The sequence below is a fragment of the Synchiropus splendidus genome, chromosome 7 (genome assembly GCF_027744825.2).
Source record: "Synchiropus splendidus isolate RoL2022-P1 chromosome 7, RoL_Sspl_1.0, whole genome shotgun sequence".
NCBI lineage: Eukaryota > Metazoa > Chordata > Actinopteri > Syngnathiformes > Callionymidae > Synchiropus > Synchiropus splendidus.
The window spans coordinates 25,218,690-25,236,662 of record NC_071340.1 but is presented as its reverse complement, the minus strand read 5'-3'; the positions used below and the strand labels follow the sequence as shown (position 1 = coordinate 25,236,662).

At 42.8% G+C, this 17,973-nt stretch overlaps 1 protein-coding gene across 6 annotated transcripts in view; it reads right to left on the bottom strand.

Annotated features, from left to right (window-relative positions):
• Positions 1-521: 521 nt before the first annotated feature.
• The window catches only part of cabin1 (calcineurin binding protein 1), a 31,487-nt gene continuing 14,035 nt past the window's right edge, over positions 522-17,973 (bottom strand). For 4 of the 6 annotated variants that reach the window (XM_053870581.1, XM_053870584.1, XM_053870585.1 and 1 more), the window contains 8 exons: positions 13,030-13,193; positions 12,859-12,955; positions 12,121-12,792; positions 8,812-8,883; positions 5,774-6,005; positions 4,379-4,540; positions 3,318-3,514; positions 2,315-3,252 (listed from right to left, as the gene is read on the bottom strand). In XM_053870581.1, the coding sequence (XP_053726556.1) occupies positions 3,106-3,252; positions 3,318-3,514; positions 4,379-4,540; positions 5,774-6,005; positions 8,812-8,883; positions 12,121-12,792; positions 12,859-12,955; positions 13,030-13,193 (1,743 nt within the window). In that variant the 3' untranslated portion in view covers positions 2,315-3,105. Of the gene's footprint in view, positions 1,713-2,314; positions 3,253-3,317; positions 3,515-4,378; positions 4,541-5,773; positions 6,006-8,811; positions 8,884-12,120; positions 12,793-12,858; positions 12,956-13,029; positions 13,194-17,973 lie in introns of those variants that run through there. The other 2 variants (XM_053870582.1, XM_053870583.1) reach the window with 2 other exon arrangements.

The following is a 17,973-nucleotide window of genomic DNA, read 5'->3' as shown; positions in this document are numbered from 1 at the left end:
TATATATATATATATATATATATATATATATATATATTCCTGTCTTGCAGCAGGGGGGTCCATTCAGATTGGTGGAAACCCTGGACATTGTGTAGTGAATAACATCCCTGAACCAAAGCAAACAGATGCCTTTATTTGCTTTGGTTCAGGGATGATTCCTCCATGTTTGTTGTTGTTGTTCTCATCCTAGTAGCCACGTGTCTTGTGCATCAGTGGGATCAGTGGAGCAGGAACTGCACTTACATTGGTTCCCTGTTGTTTTTTGGTTGTAATTAATCATAATACTTGTAATAATATGTATATACTGTATATAAATTATGGTATGTATGGAAATTATAATGCATGTGATTTCACAGTTTAGAGCTGCAAATGTATATATTTCTATTCTTTCGGGGTAATTTGTTTGGCTAGGTTTAAAATCCTAACTCTCCTGGGGAATTGATAGACTAGACTTAGACTTAGACTTAGACTTGACTTTATTGATCCCTTTGGGATGACTCCCTCCAGGAAATTTACGTTTCCAGTAACAATAGAGGCAAGAAAGGGCATGCAGTTAGGAAGAGCATCACACAGAGAATAAGAAAGAAAATACAAATGAAATAAAAATAATAATACTAATAACCTGGAAGTAAAAATACAATTGAAAATAAAATAAGATTAAAAAAAGTATATATATATAATAAAAAAATAAAATAAAATAAAATAAAATAAAATAAAATAAAAAATAAAAAAGTTAAAAATTAAACTAGGTTAAAAAGGGTTATTGCACCGTAGGGATGGTTATTGCACATTGAGATGGGTATTGCACATTGTAAGAGCAGGTGTCCATTTCTATGTGGTAAAGCGTGGTGTACCCTACTACTTCCTCCCCCCAAGTGAGGAGTTGTAGAGTACGATGGCGTGGTGTACAAAGGAGTTCTTAAGTCTGTTGGTCCGACACTTGGGGAGCAGCAGCCTTTCACTGAACAAGCTCCTCTGGTTGCTGAGGACGGTGTGCAGAGGGTGGCTGGTGTTGTCCATAATATCCAGCAGTTTGTCCAGAGTCCTCAACTCTGCCACGGTCACCAGAGAGTCCAGCTTCATGCCGACCACAGAGCCGGCCCGCCTGATCAGTTTGTCCAGTCTGGAAGTGTCCTTCTTGGATATGCTGCCCCCCCAGCACACCACGGTGTAGAAAAGGACGCTGGAAACCACAGACTGGTAGAACATCTGCAGCAGTTTACTGCAGATGTTGAAGGACCGCAGTCTCCTCAGGAAGTACATCCTGCTCTGTGTCTTCCTATACAGGTGGCTGGTGTGTGTGTGTGTGTCTCTTCGTCTTGCGACTGGTGAACTTACTTGAGGATCAGTGATGCAGACTGATGCAAGACAAACAAACATGAGCGGATGGTGGTGAATCGGAACGTTCGTATCGTTTGTCATCACCAAAACGCCCATGAGACTAAATGAGTGGAACATTTCAGCTCTAAACACATCTACATCTATTCATTAGATTTGGTTTCCTCTGAGTCACAGCAAAAGTCTGAACAGGAGTGAGTTTCAATCTGAAGCACCTTCTTTCATCAATGACTGTCCCGGCACATCCGTGGGACTGGTGTTCTCCTCACCCCAAGCAGCGTCTTCGTCTTGCGACTGGTGAACTTACTTGAGGATCAGTGTTGGTGTCAGCCCTGCGGCCTGAGAGACACCTCTCTGGTTCAGTCACCCTCCTGCTGCAAGGCAGAGAAAGTGAAAGCCTCCATCATTTGAGCGAGGATTTGCTCACTTCTGCCCTCTTCAGGTTGATGGTGGTCATGGCTTCTCATGGCAACGAGCATGTCCCTACTTCTACCTCACCAGTTTGAAATAAAACTGGGGGAAAAAATTTGGTAAAAACATGCCAAACTTATTTATTTCCATTTAGGTGAATTTCCATTCATATTTTTCAACTTATTTTTGTTTAATTTTCTGTGTTTATTTCCACATTCACTCGTTCATTTGGAGCCTCCTGGTGTTCCATAGAACACACCTGCCTGCTCAAGATAAACAAGTTGAATCGACTCATTTGCTCTCAGAAATTAGAATGGAAACAATTCAATATTAAATTGACTCTATGCAGAAAGAAATCTGAATAATTCACTTAAAAAAGGTACATTTTATACTTCTCAATTGCACTTTGGATCTTGTTTACAATCGTACCTGATGGCGCTGTACTTCCTGGATGAAGACAAAGAACTAGTTTCTGGTCCAAAGAGTCGCAGAAGGATCTAATGACACCAGGAGAATTCAGCTTCACACAAACAGACGTGTGGAAAAAAGGCAGCAAGAGCATCAGTGTGTTTTCAAATATATTTTTGGTTGTACATCGAAGTAAGCATTCAGTCCGGACACTGGTGGCTGTGGTTCAACTGCCCGAGCCTCAAACGATACAAAACAGTTTACAGCTCCAAACATAAAAATAAAATACATCTTTTCTCATGAACATTGATGTTTTTTAAGACCACTTCCTTGAAAAATCGCTCCGTGAGTAGAAAACGGTCGGTAAAAAACATTCCGAGGTCTTCGTCTGAGCGGAGAAGGACTTGCCGAATCGCAGCAGCGGCACCAGGCGCTTCCCCTCGCGGCGCGTTTCACCTCCACTCCAATCTGGAAAGTGGCGCCTCCTGAGTCGTATGGAGGTGGAACGGCTGCGAGCGCCCGCCTCCGCCTCACACTGAACCCCCGCCGGAGCGTTTTGGGAGGAGATATGTACAAAACCCGGGTCAGTGCTGGTGTCAGGACGCTACAAATACTCAGAAGCAGATTTACAGTGGTACAAAAATAGCAGAGATCAGCGGCCAGCTAGCTTGTAAACATTTCCGTCTGCTACAGGTGATGATGTGGCGGCACGGCGCATGCAACCACAGGCGTGGACGAGACTCTCATGCCGGACGGAGCGGCCGCGGTGTCGGAGAGAAGCTGCGGCTGGAAGGTACAAAGCTGCTCACGAGATCCAAAAAGAAAAGACGCAACGACAAGCGACTGGTCGGCTCTGAAGGCAACAGGTTGTGGAAAGCTCTGATATGGCACATGCTGCGGAGGCCATGAAAATACTCAACTTCAAAACAGATGTAGAGATGAAGAGCGTCACACGTCCATGTCGTCGTCCTCCTCCTCGTCCGACTCGCTCTCCAGAGACGACTCCTGGCTGGACGTCTCCTGCACCTCCAGGGACGGCTGGCTCAGCGTGTCCTTCTTCACCGTGGCTGCAGACTGAGACGACAGGATGACCTTCTGTGCAGACAGTAGGGGGCAGCGGTGAGTCCCGGGCCCGTGCCGCGCGTGTCTGGCCAGCTTACCTTCAGTCGCTGCTTGGTTTCCTCAGAGATGCTGCCTTTGGGAGAGAGCAGGGTGGGGGTGGGGGGCGTGACGGTGATCTCGGGCGGGAACTTGGTGGCGGCCGAGGGGATGAAGAGCTTTGGCATGGTTGGAGGGACGCGGGAGCGGATTCGGTTTGGATCAGAAAGCTTTGACTGCTCGCTGAGCGACTGCTGGTCTGAGAAGGAAACACAGGACTTCATGATCCAGTCGTGCCAGCGCACCTGGGCCTCTCACGGACGAAACGGGCGGCAAAATCTCGGCCCAGCAAAACACACTTGCAACTCAAACAGCAAATCAGAATAGAAACAGACAGTCATGTCAGCCACTAGACGGTCTCATGAGGCTTCGTGAAACAGTGTCCTCACTTTCAGAGCTCAGTAGGTGGCGCTCTCATTGAAATAAAGCAACCAAACATTATGGAGCTCAGTCAGAGACTACGAGGACACGTTCATGAAGCCTGAACTTGATCACGAATCTTTGTACGCCTCCTGAACAACACCAGAGGTGACCTAGTTTCTCTCGACATTGATAGTTCAGCTTTAAGCCAAAACTATGTTTTTAAAGCCCTTGTCGGCCACATAATGGTTTGACAGGCCACATCTGGCTCACGAAGATGAGCAGGGTCTGTAGGCTTCCTGACACCTGAGGTGCAATCTTGATGGCCATAAAAGTTCCTTCAGGCAACATGGATGAGGAGTTCTGTGGGGCTCTGAATGAAACTCCAGGTCCAAGTGTAGCTCTGAACAAAGGATGTCCCCCTTTCACAAGAGAGGCTTTTACTTTTGACAACTTCCTGCCACTATCCTCTGTGAGCGTCATGTTTAGGTCACATCCCATTTGAGTGGATGAGACTGGTCTACAAACACAGGCCGACACACTCGCTCGCTACACTGCTCCCTCTCCTGATACACACGGGCATGTGCCACCTTCACACACAGTCAAAACTGCAGATGCTCTGTGATTTCTCCGGCAACTCTGAGTCTGTTTTGCTTCGGTCCTCGCTGCAGTTGCATTGGATCAGTGTGAATATTCATCTCACCTGGACAGGAGGGCGCGGTGCTACATGTGGCGGCTTCCTCCACGAACCAGGGGGCCGCCGTCGACTCCTGACCTTGAGACACAGAAGCCAGTTTCATCTGCTGACACAGGTGCGACTCCTGCTGTCGGTACAGGAGCCCCTCCGACTGCTCCGGCGTGGACACTGCCGACCCAGACCAACAGAGGAATCTCAGTTACGTAGCAGCAGGATCATGGAATTCACCCAGGCTGGTGGATCCTTTGAGGAGCTCAGCCTCATCATTGTGTCTCGTGCGCCTTCATGACTAAAATATTGTCCCACTTGCATGTTGCCTCCTCCCCCGCAGCTAAAACAGCCCAATGAAAACCAAAACTCATCTAACACACTCTCAGGCAGCTGCATTCCGGTTGCCTAGGAAACGGTTACATAACGCACTGTGGCGCACGGTAGCAGGATGCTAACCTGTTATGATGTGTTCATGCCACCGTATGAGGATGCAAAATATTCTGCACGATTCCATGGTCGCTCTGAAAATGGGGCTCACTGTTCAGGGTTTTGGAGGCTTAAACAGATGAAACGTGTGGAACTGCAGTGGTGACTGCAGCTTCTGCAGACCAGAGGGCTTTGTCAAAAAACTGAACCCAAATCTTACTCTAATGTCTCACAAGTTGTGGTGGATCACGAGTAAAAGATAAATTATGATTATGTTCGAATTAATCCTTTGAAAAAACTACTTCCTGCTTTCATGGACCCTCTTCGGTGACAGGAGTAAAGAGATAAAGTGATGAAGACTTCTCTACTGATCGAGAAAGATGAACACATAGACAAGTTGAGATTGTGAGTCAGGAGGAATCTAAACTATAAGTGGATCCACGGCTTCTGAAGGTGACGTCAAAAAGAATGCAGAGCAACAACAGTCGATTCAACAACAACAAAGGTGTGGAACTTAACACACATGAACTCATGAATATCCCCCACTCCTGGCTCCATCTGTGTGCGCCGACACATGCTCATTGTGTCCATTTTTCCACACAAACATTTACTCAAGGCAACAAAAACAATCAACTATGTTCATGAATTGTCTCCTGATTGCACCTAACAGTAGCTACTCAGTCCACGATCAGCCGTCACATGATCCAGATCCAGTGACTCCGAAAAGTGGAGCTTGTCTCGACGTTTCGGGGTGCTCTGGATGAATGAATGATTGAAGGATGAATACTATAGAAAAGCGTTTGAACTTCGAATATGACTAAAAAAAAACTAAAGAGTAAATGCAGTATTAGGATGGTTATGTGCCACTGCATTAAGCCCTCAATCTTAAAATCACCTGCTAACTGCTGCTACATCGAAATGTCTGGTGAAGACTGCTAAAGTCGGTCTCATGGGTTAAACTCAGCTGCAGGTCAACGGTCGTACCTGAGTGTGGCATGAAGGGCATGGCGGCAGGGAAGCTCGGCGCCCTCTTGTGCTGTGGCTGTTCGTGGAAGCTCGATGCTTGAGGTCTCGGCACCTTGCTCAGGGGCTCGTACACCACTTTGGTTTGAGCATCCTGGGCAGGCAGCGGGTGGCCGACCAGGATAGGTGTTGGGAAGAAGCCGTCTCGGTGGTCCTTGCTGTATTTGGGCGTTGTTGGAGTGTCGCCGGCAGACTGCAGGAGACAGATGAAGAATCGTGAACTCACATCTCAGTCCTGAGGATCCTCAAACCTGAAGTCTCCCTCCGCAACAATCAATGACTACACCTCATGCACAAGCACAGTAGATCCCTGCACACGCTACAGTGCTCCACCATCAGCTTCAGAGGCTCGGGTGGTCTAACACCTCTTCCCCTGCACGTTACTTTGCTGTGTGTCCTTTGGAGGACCACTTACACAACACAAGAGCAGCACAAACAACCTGAGACAAGAGCGGCTCTGCTTCAACAGCAGCTGCCATGGCAACACCGACGAGCACCGTTCAAAGAACCTATTTTTTATGGGGAAAAAGTTCGACATGTCTATACGATCAGTGAATATTTATTATATATGGGATTCCAGCACCTCTTTATGTAGAATCTGTGTACCTTTTTACTTCATCCAAAATAGGAAAAAAAGGGATTGGCTTTAGTGCAATATAGTGTTAGTTTTCTGTGCTTCAAATCAAAATAGGAGTATGAAAAAGTGCCCCTTTAAAAGAGTTTGGGACACCGTCCTTAAAAGGCATGTATCGCTTCTCATTCAAAAACATTGATAACTGATAGAATATATTGAATATTCAGACAATAAGGAAGGCAGTGGTCATGATTTCGTCACAGCGTGTTTAAGATGATCACAATGGCAGCAGATCTCATGCTGCAATCGGGGGCTTCAAAGGCAGAGTGAATGTGTAGGAAGAAGAAGGCACCAAGTTTTCATGTCTGCAAGCGCAGAACTCAGAGGTGCCTACTCACATTTCTAACTGACGTGTAGCAGTCAAATAGATAAGGACGGAATTAGACCAGTGTTGTTTTGATAACATCAACACAAACAAAACAGCTGGGTAATTAAAATGTTACACTAGCGACAGGATTAAAGCATCACAATGGATCATTGGACAAATTGCTTTCATTTGACCAACTAGTTCCATAAACAATTTTCTTTATTTAGAGTTAGTGTAAAAAACCAAAAAAAACCCAAAAAAAACAACAACAATAAATGTCTGCAGTACAAGGGTTGAAAGTCTGAAAATTAAACTGGGCATCGGATGTTTTCAATAAACCTGTGAGACCACTCTCTATCTAAAACCATTAGAGCAAAGGTGGGCAAAGCCACATGCAGGCTGTATCTATATGTCCATGCTGAGGTCGGAGCTAAACAAAAAAACAACTGATCAATATTTAAAATCAATAAAATAGGAAAAAGTACTGCCTTTAAATCTTATATTTACATATTTGTCCTTGGCTATGTGGCCAAGGCATTCATGGCTTCCAATGTTTGATTTATATTGACATTCTTTAACTACATCAACTAACATATAATCAATATTTTCCAATGCCATGCATCATTAGCCCTTTTCATATCTTCTCCTCATGCTCTACCTAGCTAAATTATCTGTATTTGACTACAGTCAGAGAGGAGGTACAAAAAGATAAGTGAATATGGAAGTGAAACTTCAGAATATTCAGGTCGTATATCACCTGCCGTGGTCATATAACGTCTGTACTTCCTGCGTAATTACAAGGAAAATGAGAATACAAATGTTTCAGAAAACATAGGGGAAATATTTACTCCTTCACAAGGAGGAAAAGTAATTCAATTTTTGCGCACAAATAGCATCAAGCACATAATTACAAGTTTGGCAAATCAAGCGGGCGGGAGAGCAAACAAAGGGGAGCGTTCATGCTGCTCCGCTCTATTTTTAGCTCCGGTAGCACCAGCAGATATTTGAATAAGATTGGGAGTTTCCCGTAAATTGTTTATTCGGCTTGTTGAGTGAAAGAAAATGTCACACGATTACGCACACGTTGTCACGTAGCAAACATTGTTGCAGTAGGCGCTACTATGCCAGCAAACAGGTGTGGTGTACCACAACCCTGCTTGCCACTTGAGTGAGTCCAAGGTTCAAAACATTTCTAACTTGAGATTATGGCAGCATTGTTCTTGAATGGCAAGAGTTTGTTTTGGGAGAAAATAGCTTGTAAGTTTTTAGGGGAACGATAAAGATATTGTTGCGCAATTCCTCACTGAAATGGAACTATGCACAAAGTGATCACACACAAAGCCAAGCAGATTGAAACCAACAAACTCAACTTCATTCCACTGGTACGTCAGCCGTACTGTAACCCTGAGTAACCCCTGAAGCTGTGGAGTCAGGAATAACAAGCAAATGCCAAGTATTTTTCTTTAACATCACAAGGCAAATATTGATATGCCAAAATTGACATCTACTACTTTTATTTACTTTATCTTCTTCATTTATTTTACTTCAATAAAGCTTGTTTTAGAATTATTTTATTGTTTCATTGCGAATGATTTTAAAGCACTAAATAATTCATACATAATATTGTAACACCACGTTTTAACACCTTGCATATAAAAATACTTAACAATATAAAAATACAAACTCAACATGTACAATATGGAGAACATAAGAGGTGAGCCGTGAGCTGGTGAGGGATAACTGTATATACGTAGTGTGGTACACCTTTCATTCCTAAACAAAGTGGAGTTGTTTGAGGAGGACGAAGATGCCTTCCTTTCAGCACAGATGCCTTGATTTCTTGATTTCTAATGATCCCAAAGTCTTGTAGGTTAGACAGCAAGTCAAATTAGTGCTGCAGCATTAAACACATGAACACACGTGCATCTTAATCTAAAGGTAATCTATGATCTTCAGGGAAGAATGGAAATTTGAAGCCAGTGTGCCACACTCCAACCAAGAAAGTTGTCCATGATCATCTGGTCAAATGCAAAAGGATATACAAACATTGTGTGTTACCTGTCGCTGGGATGAAGCCGACTGAATCTGGCAGAACTTTAAAGCTTGGTCCAGAGCGACATCCTCATCAACCTGACACAGGAGCGCAAGAGAAAGAATCATTAGTACAAACTAAAGCACTTAGGTTAGGCTAAGTGTGAGAAGCTGGGGAAAGGGCAATGAGTGGACCCCACAAAAACAGTGTGTCAAACAGACAATGCTCGTGTCATTTAAACAACAAAAAAGTCAGTTGGATTCATCCTGTAAACCAATAAAAAATGTGCTCATCAGACATACCGGCAGCTGAATCCAAAACTCAATCAGGAAAACCAAAACAAAAAAAAGGAAAAGAGTGAGGTCTGCAGTTATGAAAGGCAGTGAGTGTGTGGGAGTCAGCTACCGCAAAACATCATGCAATTAGCAGTAATTTCGTTCCCACAGCTGTTATGTTCACTGCAGGACCGGCTTGTTTCGTGAAAGCACTCGCAGAGGCTGATTTGACAGCTTCATTCAAGAGTTCAAATGATTTGAATTGGCAAATGTACTGAGGTGAGCAGTGCTTCAGCAGGACACATTCCTTTATCTTAGGTGAAGCAAAGTCACACCATCATACAGTTTGATCTCTTGGTGCCTTGAATAAATAACTACACTGTAATTTTTGTTGTTTCTTAAATTGAATGACTGACAGGTGAAAATGAAGCACACACTCTGGAACACTACGTGGTCATACTTTAGCAGAAGAATTTGAAGAAAGTCACTTGTTAAAAGAGCCACTAGAGGGGTCTTCTCAAACTAGCACCCCTCTATACAGGTAAATATACATGTGAGCAACCATTACTCAAACATGATGCAGTTTAAAATAAAAGAAAAGCAGGAAAGACTTCAGAAAACACAAAAAACTAATATGTATTTTGGAACACATGTTAGCAAGGAAGTGATAACTACTGAATACAATAACAGTGGCTATTCGACTTTTGATTTTTTGTAATACACAGGGGTGAACAGGGAAGACAAAAGCAGAGAGCATTGTAGATGCTTAATGGTCCTCCATAAACAGTGGAGTCCTACTTAACCGACGCAGGAAGGGAGCACTGACATTGGAGTCAAATTTCAACTTTGAAAAAAGCTAAAAAACTGCATCTATGCTGGGATTTTTCCAGGGTAGGTGGTGAAATCCCAATGTAGGGGGCCCAAAGCTGCTAAAGTGCTGGGGAGAACCCAGCAACTTCATTTCACAATGCCTGAATAGATCACCATTCTCTTAGTAATTCTACCCAACCCTTTGTCATAAATAAAGATACGGTGCAAGTTTAATGGGGGGGGAAGAGAAATATATGGCATACATAGAATTCTACATATGACACACAGCAGATCGTTAGGAAAATAACAGTGAATGCTTGAAGTTTGTTTTCCATAAATTCAGTGGAATTTCTCTGTGCATTATTTATAAAAATTGACTGATTAAATGGTGACTTATTGAGCAGGCCAAAAGCAATAACTTAAAAAAAACTTTTCAGCGCACCATTTATTTCTTCTACTGAACCCAATTACTGTGTGCCTGCTCTGAATACTCAGCAAAACAGGACACCACAAAACTATTCTATAACACGCTGGAAACAAAGACTCACTGTTCTCCATGTTACTCATGATGATTCAGAACTAGAGAGAAAATTCATAGGTCATTTTACGATCTTTCAGACACACCCAGCAGCAATTTATGACTGAAGACGTGTTTCTCTTTGTGAGCAAAATAATGAACAGAAAGTACAGCGTCATCTGACTTCAAACTGTGAAACACTAATGCGCACCAGCCAAGTATCCAAGCTTAAAGTTTGAACTGCTGTGAGGTGCAGTTCATGCAGCGTCTGAAGCAGCTGCCGGAAAATGACCGAGCCAATTAATTGCATTAGAGATTTCTGTGACAGGAAACATGACTCGGCCAGCTTACTCTCTACTTATGGGTGTGTCAGAGAGAATTCCTCGCTGTACTTGCAAGAACAGCAGCCTACTCCGCCATCCCTGGTCGGCTCGACGGCTGCATGATGTCTAACATTGATCAGCCACTCAGTATGACTCCTAAAGCCGATGTGGGCTGTACAGCATCTAAATCATCAATAACTTATAAAGCCGGGGCAATCATATAGTCTGGACAAATGGATTCTAGCAACAGTTGCTTGCAAACCAAATTAACAACATCAATCAAGTAATACACAAAGTGTTTAAAGTTTAAAATGCTCATCATAACACCAACAAAACCAGAAATTCAATTTAAGCAGTCTGAACTGCACCATAAATGCAACGCGAGGTTTGCACAAGCAACTGATGCAACACTTTAACCTCAGAGTGAAAGTATTTAGTAGGCTACTTTCTGCACGCCCAGCCGAACGGCCTGCGCTGCTTTTATCCCTGAAATAATGAACAAGTAAATGAGCATATGTGTTATATAAAGCCACACAAAACCAAGCACAGTGGTGAGACCCCGTTAAATGAGTCATGATCAACCAATGAGTAATTCATGTGCACTGTTTTTTTGTTAGATGAATTGACATTATTTCTTCCAGGACTTAGGTGTAGAACTGGATGTGAAAAAAGGACACCTGATCACACACCATGGTGCTGAGCTTCCTCATATACTTGAGCCTTCTGCTTCTATCACTCTGTTTAAATGTTGATCATTTTACATATTTCACTCACATGAAATCTTATGAAGAAATGGCTGTAATTTCATTATTGATCAGCATAATTTGCTCTCGACCGCACTTGTCTACAGCACCTGCAGCACCAACTATTTTTCAGTTTTCACCTCGACTGTAAGGAACCGCTGGGAACTCAGTATGAAAAACAGGAGATGCTGTTATGGATATGATTTCCCATTATTCAAGAAAGTTTGCGAAGATTATGCAAAGTGTTGCAAAGTTACTTTTGAAATGATAAGATCATGGTGGGTATGGAAAAACCATCAATATAATTGCACACTTTCACAGCTGGTATGAATGATATTCTGTCTGGATATGAATCAAGAATGGATCTCAACATGTGGGACCCCACAAATGTTGTATTCCCTTTTAAGACTGTTCAAAGGCATGCCGAGGATTAATAATTATTTTCCAGTGTCACAATCGTCATGCGTCTGCTCATCTCAGTCAAGCTGTGTTTTGTTTCATTTTGTGTCTCAGGAAAGTCCCAGCGTGCAGAGTTTTAACTTCAGAGAGGGGTTTCCCAAGAGCTATTTTTGAACATGTTTATGTAATCCACTATGCGAAGAATGACACACGGAGCTTGTGAGTTCAGATGTGGAGCCTTAGCAAAAAAATAAACAGGAACAGTTACCTGTTTTATGAGCATGTAAGTCTCTGACATGATCTTTTCGATGCGCCCCAGGTCGTACGTCATCACTTTCTGTCCTTGCTGCCACACTCGGTAGGCATCAAGCAGGAGGGTTTTTCCTGACTCCACATCCTCGATGAGCTTCCTTTTCCTGTTGGGCCGTCGTTGTAAACCTTGATCTGTGCTGCCGGATGACATAGTGACCTTGGCTGCTGATGCTTGAAGCTGCTGCTGCCGGGAACTAATGCTGAGCTCCTCCAGAGAGAGCTCTGGTGTCCGACTGCTGTCTGTAGCTCTCTGCTGCTCCTTAGAACTTACAGAGGTCTCGGTCCGTGTTTCATTACCCTGAGAATCTAATATTGGCATCGACTTCCTCCAGAGTCCTGAATCCAGGTCCATCGGTTCATCTGTTATTATTCTGTGTCCCTCACTCCTTATGACATCCACCTTCCCAGGGGAAATCTCCAGAACTTTAGCTGCTTTATCAGTCGATAGTGGTGTTTGGGTTTGAGGGGAATCACTGGGTCTGTGGTCGGCAGCACCAACTCCTTCTGTGAGCCCGGGCTTTTTGGCCGGTACATGCTTGCTGTCCTCTGAACTCGGTCTCTTTGAAGTGTCTGTTGTAGTCATCTCCCCCATGGAGGTGACAGGCGTTTTGGAAAGCAGCTCAGATACCTAAAATAGGCATTGTTAAAACATTTATTCTCTTCAACAGAGCAAGAACTGAGGTCAGCTTCTTACCCCTGTGAGACTATTCAGATTGTCCTCCAGGACTTTAACAGCTAAAAAAAATGCTCTTTTGGCCAAAACCTGACGATCAACATCACGTAAATACTTCCTTAAGAGAAGAGAGAAAAAAAGAGGCTTATTTATTTCGGACAAATAAACTTACACATCAATGCTGGGCCTTACTTTCCCTGGTCTGGGGTTCTCTGCAGCATAAAAGAGACTTTGAGGAGAGTATCTTGATCCTTTAGCTGCGACAGGACATCAAGCAAGAGGACAATGGATCTGTTCATATGAGAGGCAAAACTTCCCGGGCGATCGATTTCATCCACTGGAATACGCCAGATGCCCTGAATGGGAGGAAAACAGAAAAACAGAGGAAGGATTTGAAACTTCTGAGCCTTGACAACATTTAGCTTGCAGAGACACAGCGGAGGGTCATCGTTCCACCAGGAACTCCAGGTTTCACGTCATGTCGTGATCTGAGAATACTTGTTAAACCGTATCCTCCAAACAGCATAGGATCAAATCAGAATCTAGTCTCATCATCAGCTAGAATTTGCCCTTTCCTCCTGATTAATTATGCTTTGATCTCACGTCAAGACTTGATTATCCCAAAGTTCCAGCAGGTGTTTGTCAAAGGATGCAAGTCATGGTTTAAAAGGCAGAAGTCATGTTTCTATGCTAATCACCTATATTCTACAGCTGCAGATGAATAAACTGCATGGCTCCTGGAGCTGCTGTTGGTGCACGAGACAAAACACAGCTACAACCTCAATCTTTCTTTGACATGATCGCTGCTTTGACCCAACCACTCACTGATGAAAACAGGACAAGTTGATAAAGTTACTGGCTTTCATATAAAATTAAACACCAGTTGTAGGTCCTCTACGTTCATCTTGTTAAGTGTGGACTGGGGGGCCACAAGCGGCCTGAATGTGTGCAGACTTTATGCAATTCATTATCATTCATTATCTTAATTCAAAATGCAATTCATTTTATATGACTTTTATTTTACACACCCAAAAGATTTGAATAAATATAGTGACATGTTAAAATAAATTACTTTCAATAGATGACGCTCAATAGTTATTGTCCCACAAAAGAAATAATAAACTGGAAAAAAATACCTTAATAAATGCTTAACAAATGTTAGCATGACATTCACCTGTTGAAAAGATCTTACAAAGCTTATGATTTATATTAAGATTCTTATTTTTAAGCATACAATGTATGGTGTAATTACAGTTTTTTTCCCCCCATTTTTTTCACCCTAGTTCTATAATCCTAAAGTAACAAATGCAAGTTAAAATTATGACAAATATTCGTCTGTCGTTGTATGGTATGGCAATATGGCCCCTTGCTACAGTCACAGTTCGAGAATTTAATCTAGACCAGAATGATGCGAATGCAATTTTCAAATGATCCTCAGTTTTACCAAGTGCCTCATATAGGACGGTGATGGAGAATTACAAACCTTACACAAATTCTGGTTTAAAAGATGGAGAGAATTTTCAAATACATTCTGCTACACTTTCTTTAAAGCAGCACTAAAAGCAGCCCTAATAAGGGCATGAGGACGTTGGAGAGAGATCTTGCAATCTTGCTGGACACAGGAGTGGAGCCCGAGGAGGCTTTTTCTCTGGGAGCAGATAATAGGCAGCCTCATTAGTGCTGACTTCTGTCCAAGCAACAGACCGGACGACTGGCTGCCAAACCCTGGCCCTCCTTTTCAAATGGTGTGACGAGGGGGGCTTTTGCTAGCTGAGTCAACCTGGCTGGCGAGCTCAAGTCATCTCTGCAGGGGAGGGGAAAAAAAGGCATTCTACATCCTGAAGGTTTCCGTCAAAGTGCATATGGTGGACTCAGTAGCCTGGGCGCTCCAATAACGTCCATGAGGCCAAACAGAGATGACAGCGTAATATGGAACTAAATAAACAAGACGGCTCTATCAACTAGTGGAGTCACCAGAGTGCCTGGTGCTCGGAACAGATGGCTTTAGTTCGTCAGGCGACATTTACCTCGTCTTAGGAGCTGAACACAGAAGAGAAACACTGAAGCCTTAAAATCACTTATAACAATGGAGGCTCAGCTCAAGATGACCAGAGTGGACAGCATAGGGAAAGAAGAAGATGATTATAAGGAGTCAAGTCAATAAAAAAAAGAACAACCCAGACTCAAGATAATATACAATATACTGTCTGAGATATAAATCAAAGGTCCAGCACAGTTCAATATTACCTTTGGTTTGGGTAACCATTGATAAACTAATTACTTTCTTGTTTACAGTCAATAATAAAAAATAAAATAGTTGACCAATCCTGGGTAAAATCCAGTCAGGCATAACAAGACTCTAATAAGTACTTTACTATGATTAATTACTGCTGCAGATAAACATTTAAATAAGAAGTTTATTTATGGTAATACATGTTCCCTAATCTAAAGTGTGACCAAAATACATCATGTAACTTCATTCTTACCATTGTCCCCCCAACACAGAACTGTTACTCGAGTGTCTTCATATTGACGCTTTTCTTTTCAGCTGACCTACATAAACTTTTTTGGAGGAACATGGCCTACTATCCACAGTCGTGCTTACTACTCCTTAATACTTTATATTTGGTCCATGTGTGTGTGCTATGACAAACTGGCGACCTGCCCAGGGTTTCCTTTGCTGATTGCCTGATGAAGCCACACTTGGATCCAGGAACCCATCAAGAGAGTTAGGTGTAAAGTTAGACATGGATAAATGAATCACCAATTTTTTTGAAATTATAAAACCAAACAAACATGTGCCAGAGGGAGAATAGGCAAAGAGAGGCGCATGCTGTACCATTAAAAGTCCCCCAAAATAATTATATACATTTTAATTTCACCCAATATAAATAAATAAAATTAAAAAACTCAATTTAATCTCTATCAGATTAGAATATAGAACATTTAGTTCCATGAGGTGACTCTAATAAAGTTTACACCACGGTATTCCATTTTAACAGAACTGATCAGAACGGCCCATAGTCTTAAGAGCAGTCCACGCTCCTCATGTGTGTATGTTTACCTTCGTCCTCGTATAATACAAGATGAGAAATATAAATGCATTTTAATATTGATATATAATTGAGAAATTAAACCATATATTTCTCTAATTAGCAAATGTATTATTCAGAATGATTATTAATTCAGAATATTATCAACATGCAGAACTTGAGTTCGCAGCACCGGAGCCGGTCTACCAGTCTTAGTAACACACCAACAAGACGCAATCACAAAGCAAAGCACCTACATGACCATCCAGTCATGTGAATCAATCAAGAGAAGACAAGTCGGATGAAAGACTGGCCTACAGAATAACGTGTGATGGAGGGGAGTAGTTCACAGACCTATCAAACCACCTTCACAGCAAATCTGTTTAGGGAAAGCAAATCCATGGCTTTACACAGATTATGATGTAGCGCAACAGCTAAAGCAGATTTGCAAGACATTAACCAAAATTTAAGCTTTTTCGGTGAGAAAAAAAAGACCACTGGGAGATATCTGGACAGACGGTTCTGACAGAGATGCGGAAAAAGTGAGAGCTTGACACACAAATACATGCCACAGCATAAAACAGCAGCCTCACGACAAGCAGTTTCCTTGTGGAAATCCATAAAAGCACTTCATCCTCTTTTCTCAAGATGGAAACAAAGGCAGGAAAGCAACAGGCCACAAATATCTTCTTCCGAAACACACATGGAAGTTATTTCAATGTCAGGTTCAGAAGGTTACAATTCACTATTTCAAGAGCATAGAAACTAAACAGGCAATAACTCTAACCATTTTTGGACTCAACACTTTACAATCGTGCTGTGTCATATAAACGGCCTGGTGTAGTTCACCCCCGATACAAAAATGCACCAGGTCAAGAAAACTTGACTTGATCAACGGCAAGCAGAGAACAAGACTTACCATTACCAAAGACTGCTACTCCTCGCTGACTGAGTGGACTCTTTGAACCGTAGTTTACTGGAGGTGGCAGCGCAAGCATCACAGAGCCTCCACCCTGACAGAAGCTCACGATCCAAGACCCACAGCTGGGCAGAATTTAGGAGCGACAGCAGCGAGAGTCGCTGAAGAGAAAAAGAGGGAAGCACGTCTGCACTAGGCAGAAAAGGATCGGAGGACAGAAAGAATGGCAGCAGCCTTGGGAAGAGAAGAATCGGTGCAGGAGTCGGGGCCTATAGGCTCCGTATACCACTGACAGTAAAGATGACTCCTTCTTCGCCTGTTTTCAAACCCTGCCATCTCAAAACAAAACACCCACGCACTCCATCTCTACTCTCCCCTGACCCCAGCTTGCTGGAGTTCTTTCGCCCCTCCTCCATCCTCTTTCTCACACGATACACAGAGTACAGACAAACCCTGGTAGGCCCGTGCCAGCCAATCACAGGCGGGCAAAGAAACTCCCGCCCAGTAAAACACACCCACACAATACACACACACAAACATTAGAGTGTGTGAGAGAGAGTAATAAGGAAACGGCACGAGTGCATAGAGAAAATGAGCAAAGAGAATAACATCCAGGGGGAGGGGCGGTGCAAGCACACACTCAAGACCACGCAACAGGAAAAGAACAAGCATGTAACCTGAAGAATCAACAAAGAGGGAAACAACCACCAGTTGATTTAGTGCAGAACATTTTTGGAAGTATAAGTATCGTCAACTTCCACTTCATGTGTTTCACCACTACTCTAGTCTCACCATTACAGTCAAATCTTTGTTTGTACAAGGAATAGAAACCTTCACAAAAGTTCATGACAGACTCCTGTGGACATGCTAGCACCAGTTGGGACCTGCATATCAAGAATCAATACCAAATGCATGTACTGAGCCAGCAATCCACCCTTAAGAAAAACAAAGGCGTAGTATTCAGATCTACCATTTTCACAAGAACACAAAAGTCAAACTTAAGCTCCAATCAAGAACGTAATGCTAGATAGGAGCAAAGGTCAAGATAAAAGGGAAGTTCAGATCGAGCAGAAATGATTTAGTTACAGGACTGGAGCAGCCCTTTGAATGCACTCTTGTTTTTTGATCACTAGCAATGGAAGGTTTTATCTAAATAAAAATAAGTATAATAAGCCAATAATAAAA